The following is a 20038-nucleotide window of genomic DNA, read 5'->3' as shown; positions in this document are numbered from 1 at the left end:
AACAGAGCTCGCGGAGACTGAAGTAGCCAGCACGGGGCCTGTGTGTGTCTGCACCAGGCCCTCTGCCTATCTGTCTGTCATGGCTGCTAGCTTGGTGTTTTGTGAGGCCTCTAAAAGTGAGAGTGGGTGTATCTATGACCTCTCTACCTGCTCTTGAGACTCTTTCGCTCCTATTGAGCTGCCTTGTCCAGCCTTGACATGAGGGCTTTCACCTTGTCTTAGTGTGTCTTGTTTTGTCCTGTTTGGTGAGCATGTCTTAGAGACCTGCTCCCTTCTGAAGAAGAAATGGAAGGGGAGGGGATGGGCCCGGGAAGGTGGGGGCTAGGAGTAGAGTGAGGGGAAACAGTGGTTGAGATGCATTATGTGAGAAAACAATCTATTTTTAATTTAAAAATAAATCCCTTACAGGGTACAGTGGAAAAGAAAAGAGGCTCTTTTCCTCCAGCATGCTAATGTGTGATGAGGACCTTTGTGTGCATGAGAGGTGTGTGCATTTGGAAGGAGTAAGGAAGCCTAGAAAACTTTATTCCCTGATTTCAAGGACTTTGAATAGGACCAGGATAAGGTAAATATAAAAAATAAATAAGTATGTTTACAACACCACGGGTGTTTTACCTGTTATAGGCAATGATTCCTGTGAAGACCTTCTGTCAAGTGGCAGATTTCTTGGCGAAAAAGTCTGGCAGCCTCACAGTTGTATGATGCATAAATACAAAATAAGGTAAAATATTGTCCATTTTGTTTTCTCTCCTAGCATAAATCTTAATACGCAGTGAGAGGCAGAGGTGAAGCAGACAGGGTCCTGTTGTCTGCCTGATGGCCGGTGGGATAGAGACTTCCTGGCAGAGAGCTGGCCCGGGCTGGCCTGGAGCTGCTTCCAAGGGCCAATTGCCCCACAGCAGTAGAGGAAGGCCTTTGGCCAAACAATGTTATCTCATCGAAGAGGTAACCAGGCTCAAATGAGTAAGAGGATGACTGTTCTGTAGCCTGGATCCCTGGCCCCCTCAAGCACTCAGGATAATGAGAGAAAGGGCAGTATAGTTAGGGCGCGTCCGGAAAGTTTAATGCCTGGGGTCAACACCTCATTATTGAGGCAGCTGGTAATAAGGGCATGGGCTAGTAAGTGAAACAGACTTGGCCACTTAATTGTAAAGCTGTGTGATTGCTACCTAACAGTTTGCACCTCTTTGTCTGGTTTCTTTTACATTTTTAAGTCATGTCCTTTCCATTTTAATGATGTTGACTTTATTTTAATTAATGTTTGATTTTTAATTTCAGTGAAGCAAAGAATTGCCTTGTAGATAAACACATTGCGTTTATTGGAGATTCCAGGATCCGTCAATTATTTTATTCTTTTGTAAAAATCATTAACCCCCAGTTTAAAGAAGAAGGGAATAAGGTAAAGTGGTCTGCGCCCCCTCCCCCACCCCCCTCCCCACTGTCCCTTTCACCGGGTGCTCTAAGTGGTATGAGGTGGTCAGCCTTTTCTCTTGATTTGGGGGAAACTGGGCTGAAGCAGGGAATGTTGCTGTAGAAAAAGATGTGGAGGTTGGTGGAGACTGAATTAGCTTAAATGTTCTGTGTTCAAAACTCAGTTCTTCTGGAAAACTTTACTGAAAAGCTTAGAAAGAACGTAAGGCGAAAGTACCCTAACCCATACAGTGGGCATCTGTATGTCATGTGACCTTACTTTGTGGTAAGGAGCTAAGGAATGGCATACCCAACACATTTCTTTTTAGTTTTTTGTTTTTGATATAAATATAATCTTTCAGTGTTTCCAGTCTTATATCCTGCTTTCCCCCACTGCTATCACACTCCACCATATTACTGTGTAATCCACTGAAGTATCCTCTTAATGGCAACATAATATCATATAACATATAGTAGCTATATGTAATTTCATATACTTCCCCCATTTTTTTAGTTTATAGTTTTCTTGAACTAAAACTTTGGTGGTTTTTCTTACTTTGTTGAGTAAAAACTCTAAAACTTCTTAAAATTCTTACTGTAGAGTGCAAATGAGTAGAAGAATATAAACAGCTGAGTGTCATTTCTCTCTGGCTCCGGTGTGTCAGTGTGACCTGTAGTTGGCAGGGTACTGGCACGCTACCTTCTGCAGCATTCCTGAACCGAGACAGCACTGTAGGAAATCCCGGCTTCCTTGATGAGGACTTGCTCATTTTAAAAGCAGATCTGCTGGGAAGACTAACAGGGATGGATATCTTTGTATGTGTTAACTACTTAATTTGGGGTGTATGACCTACCTCATCACAGCCTTCTATTTATAGTCTTCAAACCCCGCATGTCATTAGATAGGGGGTGGCCAAGGGTGGAGAGTTTCTCAGATGCAGAGTTGTAGGAGTCACTCATGAGTTTACAGTGGGCATCTGTATGTCATGTGACCTTACTTTGTAGTAAGGAGCTGAGGAATGGAGTGCTTTGCAGCTAAGTAGCTGTTCACATAGTGGGCCCTATAGCCACAGTAACTACTCCTTATAAGACAGTGATGTTAGTCATGTATTGTATTTAATGTTTGTTTCAATTAATATTTACACATAGAAAAGTTTGATTTTCAAAGACACAGTTTTATATATAGACTTAGAATTCCTTCTGGAAATTAGTATGAGCTTGGCAATTATTTTTTAAAAAACAGTGGTTTAGTCAACAACTATATTACTCTAATATAATTATAAATAAATCCGTATACACACACACACACACACACACACACACACACACAATATGAAATGTTCTGTGTCCTAGTGGAATCCTTAAGCTTGTTGCATTTTCTAAGGATACCCAGTCATCCTGCAGATTATCAAAGATGCATTTTAACAAACATTTAAAAAAGAAACAAGAAAAAACCGTGGGTCCCACTTTTAAAGTTAGAAATACCAAGTGCTTGTTCATTCTTGTTCATTCCAACTACTGACTGAGCATTTCCACGAGTATAGTTTATATTTTCTCTGTTCCCATACCATAAATGCAGATATTGCCTATCCTATTTTGGTTGTTGTTGAATAGAGTTAAGAGATGCAAATTTCAAGCAAAGAAGAAAACAAAATTAAGCAAAGAATACCCTGTAAGTCTAGTGTCAAGCATGTATTTTATACACAGGTGTACATATATACCCATATACAACATATACTTATATATTTATGTGTATTTGTAAAAGTATGTTTTACAAAGATTGTGCATACATCAAAAATTTACATGTATAGAAGGTAGAAACAAATCAAGATGGTATAATTTTTAAAATAAAAATACATACAAGTAATGTAAAACTTTAAACTAAGCATAGACTTATAGATTTCTTTCAAAAGAACACTTTCCTACTTAGGTAAGTATACCTAAAATAAAGAACAGGAAGGTTTGACTTAAAAAATAAGAGTAGTGAGCAAATTCCTGCTAAAGAAAAGTAAGCTATATTAATACAGGACAAAATAGAGACTAAAGTAAAAGCGTTATCAACACAGAAAGTTACTTTCTAGTGACAAAGTGGTCAAATCACTGGGAAGGTGTAAATATTGCCATGTTCATCAAATTAGCCTTAAAATAAAGATTAGCAAAGATTAATATTACAAAAAGTTGACAGATTATAGTGAGAACTCTCCCACTGATCTCAGTGATCGAGGGTCAAGCAGACATGGCTGGCTTGTGGACATTCTTGACGCTGCAGCCTCGTAGCTCAGTAACTTAGAGAGTCACCGTGAGAGTCTGTTGGATCACACTTGGAATGTGCTTGGTTTTTTAACCACATATTAATAAGCATATCTCAATTTTGTCAGAAAATTGATGTTATTTTTTCTCTTTTATGCAACTTATGTTTGAGCTTAACTTGACAGCAGTTCTAGAAGCCTACAGAAAATTTCTTTATTTTTCCAAGTTTTTTATTATGTTTCTTTTTTAACATAAACATTTATATTATTGCACATGGATAAAATAAACTACATACAACAGGAAGAACCACGTGACAATCAAGAATTATATAAATGTTACATTCATAGTGATTTGGCTGTTTGTATCTGGCAACTTGAAGTAAACATCTTTCCTATCTTTTTGGGTCTAAAATTCTGAATGAAAATCAGTATCTATCATATCTCATTTCTATTAATTTAAAACATCTATCTTGATCTAAAAACATCTTAGCCTCTAACCATCTAAGCTTAATTGTAAGACTAAACTATCTGGTCTTCAACATCATCAGAGACTTAAGAAGGACTAAAATTTAGTTACCCCAGTGAACCAGAAGTACGGGTTAGCAGCTTCCAAAATGAAAAAAATGGCTGAGACAGTGTACTGCCTGAACAGTCACCCAAAACTCTCTATAACATTGGAGCATCATCTTCAGCCTCCTGGCCCCAATATCTGTGACAGATATATTTGTGAGGCAGGAATACAGTAAATTTCTTAATGATAAACTGTGAGACCCATCTTCATTAAAAATCAGTGGTGTTCATAATTGCTGTTTCTCATTATGTCATTAGAAAGAGGAGGTAAAGAAATATAAAAATGTAGGCCTTGGCCGGAAGGGAACTCAGCCGGCAGTCCATGTGATATAACTGTGTGCTGGGGAAAGGAGGGCAGCTGATGATAACGTAGACATATAAACATTGCTTGCACAACTAAAATAAAGGTATTAAAATGCAGTTACAGTTCATGTGGCAAAACTACGAAACTAACACTGTAGAAGTGATACCATACTGAGCTATTTTGTAAAAAGGCACTCAGTAAATGTAGCATATTTGTATGCACAAGAAATGAGTAACACTTTACTGAAAGTGTACAATGGTATAGCTCAGTAGTAGGTGTGTTTTTCATAAAATGGCTCAGCATTGTAGAGAAGCCAGTCATGCCCAGATTGAGCTATAGGGTCAATATAAGTCCAGTAAAATCCTAACAGAATTTGTTGTGGAACTGCTGGGCAAGACACTACCAGTAATGCCAGCCAGCAACTCTTCAGAACAAGAATCTGTTCTCTAAAGACTTAACTGTTACAATAACAACAGTACTCTAATGGAGTAGAGCTAACCAAAGCAACCAAATTATTACAGTAGAGATCTCTGAAAGACGCAAGCATACAGCGAGACCATCAGTAGTGCGCACACTGCTGAAGGGCCCCGGATAAAGGAAGTAAAGTTGCTGAAGCACTTGGCAATATGCATGGGCAAAAGTAAGATTAGGTCCCTACCTTGTAATATCAAGTCAGATAGTGTCTAGGTGAGTTTAGAATGGGCAACATTTCAAACTTAAAAAAAAAAAAAAATGGAAGGAGAACATCTTACCTTAATGTAGGGAGAAGTTCCATACATAAGAAATAAATGTTCACTGGGAAAATAGCAAGATGATGAATTTATACTTAGGAACATTTATTTACTAATATTTCTCTGTCATCCCCTTCCAATGACAGCATGAGAACATTCCTTTTGAAGATAAGATTGCATCAGTTAAAGTGGTAAGTTCATTGTGCTAGTAAGCCAGTGCTGAAGCTGTGTTCAGGTGTAGTTTATGTGGAGATCAGCTAACAGTGTGCATTTGTTCCACAGTAAATAGATTTCAGTGTATTCTTTAGAGTATATGTGGACAGCAAAGTAGCTGAATTTCTTTATGTAATAAAATAGAAATTTTTCAGCTCTCAAATTTTTATCCAGGAAACAATAATCTTGTAGAGTAAGTTGAAACCAGTGAGTTTAGGGTTAATGCCCATTAAAGAATATATGTAGGGGGTGTGGGTCAGAATGGGGAAGAGCAGAGGGAGGAGAAACTAATCAGGATGGATTATGTAAGAAAAAAATCTTTTCAATAAAATGGGGCAGGGTCATCATAGACCTTTGTGTCTCCGAGTTGAGAGTCAGACCACCCAACTTCAGAGAGATGGTCATAGACTCAGCTTTGTCAGGGATCAGTAAAGTTGTAGGACATAGTGTGTACCTAAAAGTGGAGCCCCTTTTAGAAAATGTATCTTACCACACTGAGCTTTGAAAATAAAGTATATCTGTTCCCAAATATAAGTATCAGGAAATTCTGGAAGCCAGGCTAGTGGCTCATGCTTATGCCCCATGCTTACAGAAGATGAATTCAAAGATAGCCTGGCCTAAAGAGGAAGACCATGCCTCTAAAAGACAGAAATGATTAAAAGAAGGCAGCACTTCAGCTTAATTATGTTTTGCCTCATAATTTAATATTAATAATAAATTATTAATGTCAAATACTTTAAAAATTCCTGGGCACTCAGGAAAAAATGTCCTTAGTGTAAAGAAGTTACCGCACGTTCTAGTGCCACACAAATATAAGTGGGGTAGGCTAACTGCAAAGAAAGCAGGCAGGAGGTGGGTACACAGGAGGGGATTTAAAGCAGTTTTCCTTTTGAACAAATAACACTTTCCTCAAGGATAAGGAGGATGAACCAAGCTCAGGAAGAGTCCAGAAAGATTTTAGGCAAAAGAATAGATTGTGCAAAAATTCTGGACAAGGAGCACACAGGAGCTTTCCAGGGGTTTTGGTAACCCAAAAGGTTCCTGGAGAGCAAGGATGAAGTTAGCAGAAGGAAAAGCAGAGGGGCAGGTGAAGGCCACAACCTCTGTCTTCCCAGCAAGGTTAAGGGATGCTATTCCCAGGACAGCTCTGGGCTTTGAGTGGGATTGTTCTGCTCAGATGTGCGGAGAAGGAGGGAGTGGACGCAACAACTGTCCTGAGAGTCTGCTCACATCCAGAGGACAAGAGGATGTCTGAGATAGCCTAGTATTTTACTTTTAAGCACTCTGTAGGAAGCTGTTATTTATTTTGGATAATGGAAATAAATGTTTTCATTTTTTACTTTGTCTTCATTTCTAACATTTCTCCCAGGATTTTTTTTGGCACCCAGAAGTTAATGGATCTATGAAACAGTGTATCAAGGCGTGGACTGAGGTCTGTATCTAGAAACAGGCTTTTGTGTGTGTAACTAAATTTAACAAGCCAATGAGACGCCATTGTTTTTCCTAAGGTGTGTGGGATTGATTCTTGTACTTGGCAGAGATGAGAAAGTGTTATTAAATATCTCTGCCCAGTATGGCCATGTAGCTAATGCTCAGAGTCTCTCTTCATGTATAAGGTCCTCTGTTACTGTTGTCACTCCAGTAATTCAAACTTACGTGGCACAAGTCCAAAAGAAGGTTCAAGAAGGTGAGGCCAGAGCCTGGGTGTGTAAATCACTGCCTAGTGTGCTTAGGCCCTAAGTTCAATTGGTGTGTGTGTGTGTGTGTGTGTGTGTGAGAGAGAGAGAGAGAGAGAGAGAGAGAGAGAGAGAGAGGGGGGGGGGGAGATTTCAGTTGAGATTGTGAGACTAATTGATGGATTGATTGGTTTGGTGTGTGTAGTGAGCTCCTATCTTAAAGATGAATAAATACAAATAATCTTCCAGCAAAACACCTATTTTCTTGATACTTTTCTGAGGTTTCTTTATTCATAACCAAGAAATGTTCCTGGCATAGCTTTATTTCCTGGTTTAGTCTATTTCCATAGACTTTGTTTCCTTGTGTCATTTGCGTTCATGACTTGGGATAGGACTGGTGTTCTCCAGCATATACTCTGTGGAGATAAGGTAGAACAGCAAGTGCATCTTTGATGCCTGAGAAACCCTAGGCTCTGTTAGTCTGCCTGCCTTACGGTCTCTACACTAAGCTTTTCACCAGGCTTTGGATGAAGTCTGTATTTTTCCCCAGAGGCCTTTACATTTGGCACAGATTTTAAAAAATGTTTAGTATTGTTGACATTGTTTTGCATAATGACATTTTTGCACCCATTGTTTTTATAATAAAGGCTTAAAACCAATAAGCATCTTTAGGGTCATATTGGAACCTAGGAATCGTATATAAATTCATTTGTTTGAGATTTGTGTTCAAATGGATGGACCTCGGCTGAGAATGGATGCAGCCTACTCAGAGAACCAGCAGCAGATCTAGTGTGTCTGCAGCTCAGAACAGAGTACTTCTTGGTTTTCAGTTCTTTTCCGTTGGGGAGATTCGATAGTTCATGCTATCATGATCGTAGATGCTAAAATGGCAGTCTAAACCACATCACCTTTATCTGCCCAGCCTTTAAAAATGCACTGCTTGTAGACACTTTCGAGTGGATTTCCTAAAAAGCGCATAGGATTGGGTGTATTTTGTGTTTTGAAGGTAGTAGACACTACTGAAGCTAGTAAGTACAGGAATGCTGAGGCATAGCGGAGAAGAAATAGGAGAGCGAGCTGAACTGTGAAGAAGCTACCTGTTTGCGTTAGCTTCGTTAGCTGAGTGAAAATGAGCCCGAAGCTACTTAAGTTAATTTGGGAAGTTTTGGCATGGATTAAGGTGTTGCTAGAAAGCATTTGCCCAGAAACACTGACTAAGTAGAGACTTTGGAGATTAGCGAGGAAAGCTTTTGGGGAATTGGATTATCTAGATGTGGCAGCAGCCTGGGAAGAAAAGCAGGAGGGCAGGGAGGGAGCTGCTGCAGTGTTTGGAGGGGTCTTGGGGGTGGACAGGCTTGGTGTGGCTTTAATTCGGTGAGATGAATGGAGCTGCACGAGCCGGCAGCTCAGACTCCATTAGTGGGCACTAGTACAGTTTAAATGGATGGGTGACGTCCAAACTGAAAGCCTGGTAAAGTGAGGTGTAGATAAGAGAAAGAGAAGCTGGTGCGCCGAGGGCTGATTGTAAGTACAGGAGGCTGACAAGTGAGGCAGGGCTGGAAGGAAGATTGTGGAGAATAAAGACAGCTTGGTACTTTTAGGTTGAAGGAGGAAAGGTGGCACAGGACCAGGCTGATACCAGGAGCTGTGGAGAAGATAACTCATGGATCAGAGCTGCAGAAGGGAAAGAGGAAAGGCCAGGATTGGCAACTGGGAAGGCAGGCTAAGTGAATGTGGAGGCTTGCGTGTGGGAGGGCAGAGCGCTTGTGCTGTCTCAGTCTTGCTCGTTTCTGTACGGAGGGTCAGACTGGATGCTGAGAAGGGCAAGTGGATGTGAGGGAGGAATCTAAGACTTGGGATCAGCTCTGAAGAGCGAGAACAGAAGCTACCTAGGCATGAGGAGAAACAATATGATTTTTAAGAAGTCTGATGCTATAAAATGAAGTTTTGACTGTCTGAAGAAAAATGGACTATGCTTACCATGTGTTACCTGTATTATGGGAAATAACAGTTGACAAGTAAGTTGTATATAAGTTGGGTTTTTTTTTTTTTATTAATTAAATGTAGTCCTTGTTTTCATTTCTTTTCACAGTATTGTAGCATCAGGTCTTCTTGGTGATAGAATGTACACTGAACTCAGAACTTAGAATAGTGGCATCTTAACTGTTCTCCCAGGCCAAGAAGTGCTCTACTGGGTTTCTGAATGGGTCCTTACTGAAAAAATTCAGTATCACCTTTGCCTATCTCACAAGGCAAAACAGTCTATTTTAAAGAGAAATTTTAAGCATGGGCGCGATGGTGCACGCCTGTAATCCCAGTACTCAGGGAGGTAGAGGCAGGCTGATTTCTGTCAGTTCGAGGCTAACCTGGTCTGCAAAGTAAGTCCAGGATAGCCAAGACCACACAGAGAAACCCTGTCTGAGAGAGACAGAGACAGATTTAACAGAAGATACTAAAAACTCAGTGCTATGTAAATGTTATAAGTTCTGTTGTACTAATATATGGTATAACTGTGTTACAAATAGTGTGTCTTGCAGCTGGTGAATGTTTCTAAAGGCCTGACATTTCTTCCCCACATGTGGTCTTTAATAATTATCAGTATATTTTGTTAAATATGTGTTAGATTTAGCCTTCTTGACAGATTATGTTTGCTTAGGGCACTGACCCTATAGTTTGTTTAACTCGTACACTGTGTATTCTGTAGGTTCCCATGAATACCTCTTAATTGACTGACATAATCCATGAGCTTTACTCTAAGTAGTTTACTCAGAATTCACAAAAAAAGTAGGTCATGTTCGATTTCAGTAGTTGTGTGTGTATGGTGTGTATGTGCACGTGCGTGTGTGTGTGTGTGTGTTCATAAAAACACTAAAAAATGATCTGCATAAGTATCTTGCCATACAGTGTAACCATGTAACCATGTAAACTTTTAACTGCCTAATTGTAAAAAGAATCCAGTAAGGAATTCTGTAAACTTAAAGTACATTTGTAAGGAACAAGACATATAAGAAAAAGCATGTGTGCTGTTACTTGTATTCAGTCCGTAAACTGGATGTAGCGTGGCTCTAAGACTTTTCTTCCTCCAGGACTCGGTTGCAAAACCTCATGTGATCGTAGCAGGAGCAGCCACGGTAAGTTCTTGTCTGCATTCTGACAGACTCATCTTTGTTTCACTCGTAAGCACATGATAAGAAAAAGTTATATGAAACAGAATTCTTGATTGTATTTGTATTTTAATTTCCATTTCCATTATAATTAACCAAACTGATGAATTTTAATAAAAGGGCCTGAATGAACTGAGGAAATTTCATGGTAAATCTCAGTATTATTTTATATCCAGAATTATATTCTTTAGTGTTATACATTCAAAACCTGCTTTATAATGTCCTTTTATAATTGTGATCATGTATTTCATTAAATAATTTGACTAAATTTATTCTAGTATTAACTGAGATGAGAATTGTGTTACAATTACCCTGTTACAATAGGTGCGTTATACACTTTACTTTCTGTGCTACGTGCTGAATTAATGCTCATCTCTCACTGCTTCTTAGTGGTCCATCAAGATTCACAACGGTAGCGAGGAAGCACTATCTCAGTATAAAACAAACATCTCTTCCATAGCACCATTCTTAGAGAAATTGGCCAGGACTAGTGATGTTTATTGGGTCTTACAAGGTAAGGAATGAGTAATGAAAAAATGTCATTTTACATATATTTAAAGATAGAGTTTTTATTATACCCTGTTTCAAGAGACAAAATTATGACTTTATGAGAATAAATTTTGAAATAATGTTTGTAAGATTAGAATAAACTAGAAGAACTTGCTTTCTTTTTTTTTTTTAATTTAAGGAACAAACTAATAAGTATAGCAAGCATAAAATAAATAAAAAAATATCCTCCAAGCAGCAGAGTGGCTGCAAATGCAGTAGAGAGAGAAACCCTAAGGACAAATGAGGCTTACCTCCTAAGGCTTTACTTTTCGCAGAGTATATTCACTGTGCTTAGGAAATGCAGTGACAATATTAACCACACTTTATATAATATTGAAATCATTAGAAATAAATATACTTGGAAATGATATGCTATGTTTCAATTGACACCATCTAGTTTATACTGAGTATGAAAGCCACATTAAGTCAGCTCATTATAGGAATTTATTGAATGCCTATTATTTAAAGCTCCACACAATATGAAATGCCTTAGACATTTTAGCAATTCAATATGTTTGTCAAAAACTCTTAGGATTATTTCAAAGTTGGAAGGAATAAGAAAGCGTAGGCAGACTCTGTTGCACCATTTCTGTTTGATTCACAAACTCACAATTAACCTTTTCCTTGTGAAAATGAGAAAGAATTAAGATATAACCTTTGATGCAAATGGACAGAGTAATACTTCCAGATTGTCTGACTGAGCTTCTCAGACCTGCACAGAGACCTCAGGAAAGCAGATTGGTCATTGCTCCTTACTGGAAATTCTTCCATAGTCCAGTTGTAATTTCCTATAATCAGCATCCTGATTTTCAAATTCTTGGGGCATGCAGTATCATGAAAATGTTTCCCTTAAACAATATACATGAGAAAGTGATGAAAGTTCTTTACATTTGAGGGGGGAAAATTGACTCAAAAGTTGAATGTTGGATAGGAAATCATTGCCAGCTTCAGCCAGCTTTTCATGGAAGTAATTTGTTACGTGCCTGATATCATGGTTAGTTTAAGAGCATAGTATGACATGTGGATTGACTAAAGTGTGTGATTGTGCTTTTACCACTAAGAAGCTTTGAACTTTGTTATTTTAAATGTATTTCAATGTGCAGACCCAGTTTACGAAGATCTCTTAAGTGAAAATAGAAAAATGATCACTAATGAGAAAATAGATGCCTACAATGAAGCTGCAGTCAGTATTCTGAACAGTAGCACCAGAAACTCTAAGTCTAATGTCAAGATGTTCAGTGTTTCCAAACTAATTGCTCAAGAAACCATCATGGAGTCTTTGGATGGCTTACACCTTCCCGAATCAAGCAGAGAAACTGTAAGCGGTTTTTGTACGTCAGTGGGAGGAGACTGTTAATCGCCACGAGTCAGAGAGCAGGACTGCGGCCCATTTGTCCCATTGCAGTCCTAGTTGCTCATCCTGTGCAGAAGGAATTTTGCTTTCTGTCACCCACCTGAAGCTAGTCTAAGACGTTTCTTAAACTCTGAAACTCAGAGAAGCAGCAGTGTGCTAGGGAAAATGAAACTTCATGTAGAGCGCCAGGCACCGTTAAGAAGCCCCTAAGTTCTTAGCACGCCCAGAGGACCACTTTATGCTCTCCATCCCATAAGCAAGACTCAAATGCAGGGAAGAGCATAAAAATCATTTTGTTCTTACACTGCATTATTCAAGGCACAGATGAGGGTGACTGGTGGAAGAAAAACTTTATGTTAAGTGTGAAAGAGAACTTAATAAGTAAACACTGTACACTCTGGAACAAAATTTTTAGAGGGCTTTTTAAAAACATGAATAATTGAAATAGAATTATATCAGTTTTCTTTTTGCTTCTTCTTTGTTCCCTCTAGCTCCTCCCATGCCCCCCACTTTAAAGTTAATAGCCTCTTTTATTTTATCAATATTGACACACACACACACACACACACATAAACGTGTGCATCTATATGCACAAATATATAGATACAAGCTGCTAAGCTTGGTTTTGTTGTTTGAGTGTGTGTGTGTGTGTGTGGCCATGGTGTCAGGGCTGGGAGAGCCCTAATGCTCCTCCTCCCAGCAGCAGTCATTAACTGCCCGTAGTTCTGTCTAGGAATGGGGCCCACACCATTTCCCGCCTTCCGAGTATTACTGTGTCCATTGACACTGCCACTGTTGCAGCCTTGTTTGTGCAGCATTTCTAGAAGAGACTGTTTCACAGCTCACTTCCTGGTATTCCATCTCTCACAGTCTCTCTACTCCTTCTTCCAGAACGTTCTCTGGGCCATAGATGTAGGGCTGTGATATAGATTTGTTGTCCACTGGGGCTAGACTTCCACAATGTGCTTCCGCCCTGTGTCTGCCTGTGGATCTCTGTGATGGCCGTCATTTGCTATAGAGAAGCTTCTTTGATAAAGCGCTTAGCTACACTTACCTGTGGGGGTAAGGATAAGGGTTAGAATGCAGCGCGGAGTTATGCTGCTCTAGCAATCGGGAGGTAGTAGGTAGTTTTTTGACATCCTTGACTTGTTGGCTTTGGGAAGTTGTTCAAGTTTCAGTACCAGTCATGATTTCCCTTGTGTTAAGAGGTGTTAGGTTCTGGTACAGGGGCTGTCTCTGACTTCATCGTCTGCCTTTGGCTCCCTTTGCCCTAACTGGCCTGCCTTGTCTAGCCTCAGTAGAAGAAGATTAACCTAGTCTTATTGAAACTTGGTATGTCAAGGCTGTTTGGTATCCATGGGAGGCCTCCACTTTTTCAGGGGAGAAGGGAAGGAGGGGTGAATAGTGGGGAGGGGAGGGACTGGGAAGAGAGAAGCAGAAGGAAGTTGCGATCAGGATCTAAAGTAAATAAATAAAATTTTAAAAGTATAAAAAGAGGGCTTAGGTTGAGTTAGACAGTTGTTGGTTACCACCAACATATGAATGGCACTTACTACATCTTTACAGATGTCTGGTCATGGTTCATAGGTGCTGTGTATGTAGGCAGGACTGTTTGATTCCTTCCCTCCCTTGGCAGCTTGCACAGTATTTGCTGGTACCCTGGAGGATAGACTGCAGGAAGGAGGCTTTAGGGTCAGATCCCGCTAGATTCTTCTGAGTCCTGTGTCCTAAGTACACAGTGTCTTCAATAATGGGGTCCCACCCTTATAGGGTTATTTAACTTTCTAAAAAAGCAGTGGATCTCATGTGTGTGTGTGTGTGTGTGTGTGTGTGTGTGTGTGTGTGTGTGTGTTGGCATTAGATGTTTATTTTATTGTAGCAAAATTCAGCAAGGAATTATTTAAATGTAAATGTGTTTGTAAAGAAGAACTTAAATTTTAAGGAAAAAAAAAGTAACTCATGTTACTTGCTTTAGTCCACGAACCAAATGGATGTAGTGTGGTTACAAAGTCTTTTCTTTCTTTAGGATTAGGTTGCAAAGCCACTTCTCATCACTTTTCATCATGGTCAGAGGGCTCGTGTAGAACATTCTGGTTCTCTTCCTCTCCTGCAAGACAATATCTCTGTTTATATAACCCCGTTTCTCTATATACGTAACGGGCTTTAAAGATCCTGGGAGAGAGTCAAGGACCTTGTGAGAAAATCTGTAGGCTGGGGTTTTGTGAGAATGCAACCCAGAGAACTTCCTCAATCTAAGGGCTGAAACGATAAGATCTTCTAAACATTTGAGTGCGTTGAAAGCTTCCTCTCAAATGATGCCATCAGCATCTCACAGACACCCAAACAGTAGTTTTCATATCTAGAGTTTGACCAAACCTTCAAGTAGACAGAATCTTGACAGCTTGCCTGAAATATGTTTATTATGTTCAAACTATGTTGAGCATTTCACATTTTATGTAGCACCATATATCTTTAAATGATACTCATAAATTATCTATAAGCTCAGAATTAAATGAAAGGCGTATTGTCAGTACTGTTAGCTAAGAATTATTAATTTTTTCAGTGGTACTTATATTGCAGTCCTTTGTCATGTAGGGCTGGGACTCCATCTTAACTATTATGGTTCTGGAAGTCTCCAAATTAAAAGTCTTTGGTGTTTCACATATGCCAGTATGGTTTTTTGGTGTTTGTTTGTTTGTTTGTTTATTTTAGCTGATCTATTAGGAGCCATGAGTTTTTTGCTATTTTGTTGTTGTTTTCTAAAAGGATGGAACCATATCAGTGCATTCTCAGTAGGAAGGAACTATTGTTTCTAGTGTGTTGTGGATCATATTTTAAAATAAACTTACTGTGGCCATAGCCTGAGAATTTTGAGACACCCAAAGTAGCATTTACGAAGTATGGGGATACCCTCATTTGCATGTGTGTGTGTGTGAAGTGGGTGCAAACTGTGCAAGAGCACTGGCTTCCGTATCAGCAGTCTCAACAGTATGCACAGGAGAAAGCGGAATCGAGTGCATCCCTGACAAGATGCTCACTAAATGACCGGCTCTGTTCACAGAGTGCAATGATCCTCATGAACGTGTGCTGTAATAAGATTCTGAAGCCTGTGGACGGTTCCTGCTGCCAGCCCCGGCCTCCTCTGACTCTCATCCAGAAGCTAGCGGCTTGTTTTTTCACTTTGTCCATTTTTGGGTATTTAATTTTCTATGTAATCCATCGTAATGCTCACCGGAAGAATAAACCATGTCCTGATTTGGAAAGTGGCGAAGAGAAAAAGAATATTATCAATACTCCTGTATCTTCATTAGAAATCCTTTTACAGTCTTTCTGCAAACTTGGCCTGATTATGGCCTATTTCTATATGTGCGACCGTGCAAACCTGTTTATGAAGGAAAACAAATTCTATACACATTCATCATTCTTTATTCCAATTATCTACATATTGGTTTTGGGAGTGTTTTACAATGAAAATACGAAGGAGGTAAGATCATTTTCATTAGCTCATGTTATTATCCTGCCTCGCTAGAAAATGTCCGTTCAAGAACTGCTGTCACTTACAAACATGTTCACACATGAGGTGTCTGTAGTTATCCTCTGCTTAATAGACTCTTAACCACATCTTTTTTTATAGCAGCTAACATATTCAAAATGTTAAAAAAAGATACAAGTAAGGCCTGTGAAAAGATGTCATGACTTATGCTCTTTTGCCTGCTTGAGGCTACAGAAAGAAGAATAATTACTTCAATACTAGATGCTATTTATTGTCAATTATAATTTTAAAATATAATTATATTAAGAAATACTCCTATATGAGAGAAATAGCTTATACATTTACCAGATGTGTACACACAAATTAGAACCTCCGTGATGATGTGGCTTCCACTCATGAGACCCTGCTTCCTAACTTAGAAGTGTGCCCGTCTTTCAGAAGAATTCTTGATAGAACTTCTCCACAACACTATCTTATTTGAGTTATCAAATTCTTCTGCAAAACAATAATAATAATAATAATAATAATAATAATAATAATAATAATAATAACAACAACTGCTTCATGAGGATGGTTGATCAGTTCTTCATAGCCTGTAAGAGTATGCTAAGGAAAATAAATTCTAATAAAAGAACATTTCCTACCAATGAAGTGTAGGAGAAGTGTAAGACCATTTTTAAACACTGAAAATCTAAAATTTTACAAAGAAAACTGTAGGATGCCATTTTTAGATCTATAAATACAGCTCTCGTACTTGTGGTGCCATTTTAAACAAAACCAGAAGGATCACCTGAACTCCTCAAGATCTCCTCAGATCTGTCTTTCAAATTTGTGTTACATTTAACACAGTTGTATCATTGTATCTTTTAGCAAGAAACAGTTTGCCCCAACCATGATTCTTTGACAGAAGCATTAGCTTTAAATATGTAAGGAAAATGTGACATTCCTAATATGTTTTGTCCAAATAATTACTTCCCAATGGATTTTGAAGCAGATTTTGGTTCCTTTATGCAGACTAAAGTATTAAACCGAGAACAAACAGATGAATGGAAAGGCTGGATGCAGCTTGTGATCTTGATTTATCACATCTCTGGCGCAAGTACAGTAAGTACTTTGAGTCTCAGTTGAGAGCGGAGAGGCAGCAGTGTTGCTTAAGAGTCCCTTCTCACTTCCTACCCAACTGTTTGCTCATCCTTCTCATGTTCCCCCCAAGGCTTTGAGAAGTCTATCGTGGTAAAAGCAAAATCAGTTTTCTTTGAAAGAGAGGAGGTAATAATTGACTGCATTTATTTGCCCTTAGTACTATTGAAATAGCCGCTGTCTTGCATCGTCTTGTTGAACAGCTAATGTTATCAGGAAGCTTTATAAATAGCAAAGGATTTACAGTAGGCTAGTTACTATAAAAAGAAATCAAATTTATGTCCTATTACTCACTGTGTTTTTAAAAGTTTGATCAACAAGTTTTACATTTAAAAAAATTAAAATTTATTTTTAATGAAGTCTTGTTGTGTGTCTGCATTTAGAGGCACGCACATGAGTGCCAGTACCTGTGGAAGCCACAGGCATCGCATCCTCCAAGAGCTAGAGCTGCTTGCTGTGTGCTGGAAACCAAACCAAGGTCCTCTGCAAGAGCAGCAAGTGTTCTCGATCACTGAGCCATCTGTCCCAGCCCCTACTAGTTTTATATTTGAAAAATGTTAAAACTGAGAAATCTTTGGCCTCACTCTTTTCTCCCTCCCAGGAACTTTGTAGTCTGGGCTGCCTCGGATATGGGAGGGTTACGAAACACTATAGTCCTTCTGTGTTTTAACATTCCAACTGTAATGCACTGAAAATAAGCCTTTGTGAGTGAGCCTGACAGCTGCTTGTCATAAAGGCCTTCATTGTGAAGAGTCAAACTCGTATAAAAATGTTTTAAAACTTGAAGTTAGAAATTCATTCATAATTTGTGAAGTACCAAGCTCTTTTATTGCTTCTTTGCTTACCCAAAACTCATCTAGAAATACTTAGTATTTGACTTGATGATATAAATTCAAGTGAGAGGATAGTGCTCTGAGAGAAATATTTTGAACATTCCATAGTAGCAATTAGGATTATAAATAATATTACCACTAATTTTTTCCTTAAAAAATTAAAACCACAGTTTTCCTCATTTTGCATTTTTGAAAGCTTGTGAACTTATGACTTTTTGGATGTTTGGTTTAAAGACAGGGAGCAAAGGAGTGAAATGTACTCCTTTCTGGGAATCTGTGGCTGTGCTATGTCTTCTTGCTACAGCGGTGAGGTTCCTGTGGCCCCTGCAGCTAGCAAAGCTGAGACAGTGAAAGAAATCCAGCCGGGGAGATGGCTTAGGACTCCTGGCGTAAATCTGCAAATTCTTTAGGAAATAAAAAGAGGTGACTATTGGAGCCTAGAGATACCTCTAACATATGAGTTAGGATTTCATTAATAGGGGGAGGGGTGTTTTGTTTTAAGAACATGCCATTTAGAGACATAATTAATTGCTGGCATATTAAATGGTGATATTTCTATCTAAGAAATTAGGTAGGAAAAAATTAATGGCAGATTAAGTTCCTCAACTCAGTGATTCCAGAAAGGAATTACATCGTAAAGAGATGAAGGCAATTTGGCATGCTAGTATAATCATTTACCAACCCAACATTCAATATGTCTTCTTAGACTGCCTCCCAATACATCCTCATTTGCAATAGAGAACAACAGCTCTGTTCTGGAAGGACAGACTTTTCATTAGCAGATCATTTGTAATGATTAATCATGTGTCCCTGTTCTGTTATACGTGTTTGGTTGTTAAAAATTACCTGTGTCCTCTCTGGGAAAGCACTGTTCATGTAGCTTACAAGATATTTGGGGTTTCCACACATGGGTAGTCGAGGAGGTAACTTTATTTACATCTTTAATTGTCCAATTGCAATACCTTAAGTAAAATATGTTCCCTAGTTTTCATGCTACAAGGCATAGTATGATAAAATCCTGGAGAAGTATTAAAGAGTCTCAGCAGGTAGTTATTGTTGGCATAAACATTCTTTTACAATAAGGTTTATATCAAATATGCAGAAAATGCTGAGAGATCTGCAGGAGACAACAATTTTTGTTTCATTGTGCTTTTTCCTTCCTTTTTAAGACTTTCATGAAAGATTGTGAAGGGCTAGAAAGTCAGCCTAGCTCTTTAATGAAGTTGATCTTTCAAAATAACTTCAACTCTAAACTTTTGTTATAATCTTGATACATGAAAGGTGAAAGGGAACTAGGTATCAAAAGATACTAAAGTGTTGTGACCATCAATGCAGTGTGTGGTTCGTTGTCCGCAGGGTCAGGGATCAAATTCACAGCTTGATGTAGTCTAGGCCAGGAACCTACCACTAAGCTACTCCTCCCGCTCCTGCGCCCTTGACAGCGTCTTGCTGGATAGCCTGTGTGGGTCTTGAGCTTTTTCTAGCATAAGCTGGCCCTAAATTCTTTATCCTCCTGCCTCTGCCCCTGGAATTACAGATGTAAACCACAATGTCCATCAGACAAAAATGTTCCGAGAAACTTAAAAATGAATAGTGTAGTAGAGGCTATTTAATATTCATATTAAATTTATTGCCCATTATAATGCTAATGTGGCTATGTAAGGTACTGTCTTCCTTCTTAAGAGATCCATGGTAAAATATTTAGGAGGCCTCTTGTCTTCATCAAAGTCTATAAAGTTCCTTGTATCAGTCTTGCAGCTTCTCTTTTGATTTGAAATATCATACAATCAAAAGTTCGAGGAAATATGTAAGATTCATAGCAGACCCACACTGATAGGAACTTGGAAATTTTCTGTAATTGAACTGTGCTGCTTAATAAGTAAACAAACAAGCCCAACTTTGTAGTCCCAGCCTCAGCCTTGAAGGAACTTGAAATTTTGCTTTATAGAGAGTGGTTAAAGTAATTAAGGATGGTTAACATAGGTTTGGCATCTTTTTTTTTTCCAATACCTGCAGAGCTGTCAGACAGAGAAAGATGTGTCTCAAGTAAGTGGTTCTGCAGCCACACTCCACTGTGTTAGCCAAGTAGCCATTGACACTGTAGCTAGTCAGGGCTGAAGTGTGCTGTTCAGAGGAAAGCAGATTAAGTATAATTAATTATAATAAATTTACACTAAGTTCAAAAATTTCAAATTAGAAAGACTGTTGCCTTTACGTTAACATTTTTAAATGACAGTTTTTAAAAAAATAAGTAAGTAGAATATATTTATTAAAATTAGATTCATCTGTTTCTTTTAGCCCGGGGAGTGTTAGGCAAGCACTCTACCACTAGCTAGCCTTAGGCCTTGGTAT

General features: G+C 38.7%; 1 protein-coding gene across 1 annotated transcript in view; it reads left to right on the top strand.

The window, feature by feature from the left end:
• Positions 1-20038, top strand: part of CASD1 (CAS1 domain containing 1) — a 42359-nt gene that overhangs the window by 7025 nt on the left and 15296 nt on the right. Inside the window, exons 2-10 of the mRNA XM_084785416.1 lie at positions 625-721; positions 1279-1399; positions 5411-5455; positions 6847-6909; positions 10240-10284; positions 10708-10831; positions 11970-12184; positions 15282-15704; positions 16728-16817. Coding sequence (XP_084641542.1) covers positions 625-721; positions 1279-1399; positions 5411-5455; positions 6847-6909; positions 10240-10284; positions 10708-10831; positions 11970-12184; positions 15282-15704; positions 16728-16817 — 1223 coding nt within the window. The remainder of the gene's footprint in view (positions 1-624; positions 722-1278; positions 1400-5410; positions 5456-6846; positions 6910-10239; positions 10285-10707; positions 10832-11969; positions 12185-15281; positions 15705-16727; positions 16818-20038) is intronic.

The sequence above is a fragment of the Acomys minous genome, assembly GCF_964271855.1.
Source record: "Acomys minous genome assembly, chromosome: 6".
Lineage (NCBI taxonomy): Eukaryota > Metazoa > Chordata > Mammalia > Rodentia > Muridae > Acomys > Acomys minous.
Note: the sequence above shows the minus strand (reverse complement) of the source record. Positions and strands in the feature narration are given on the sequence as shown.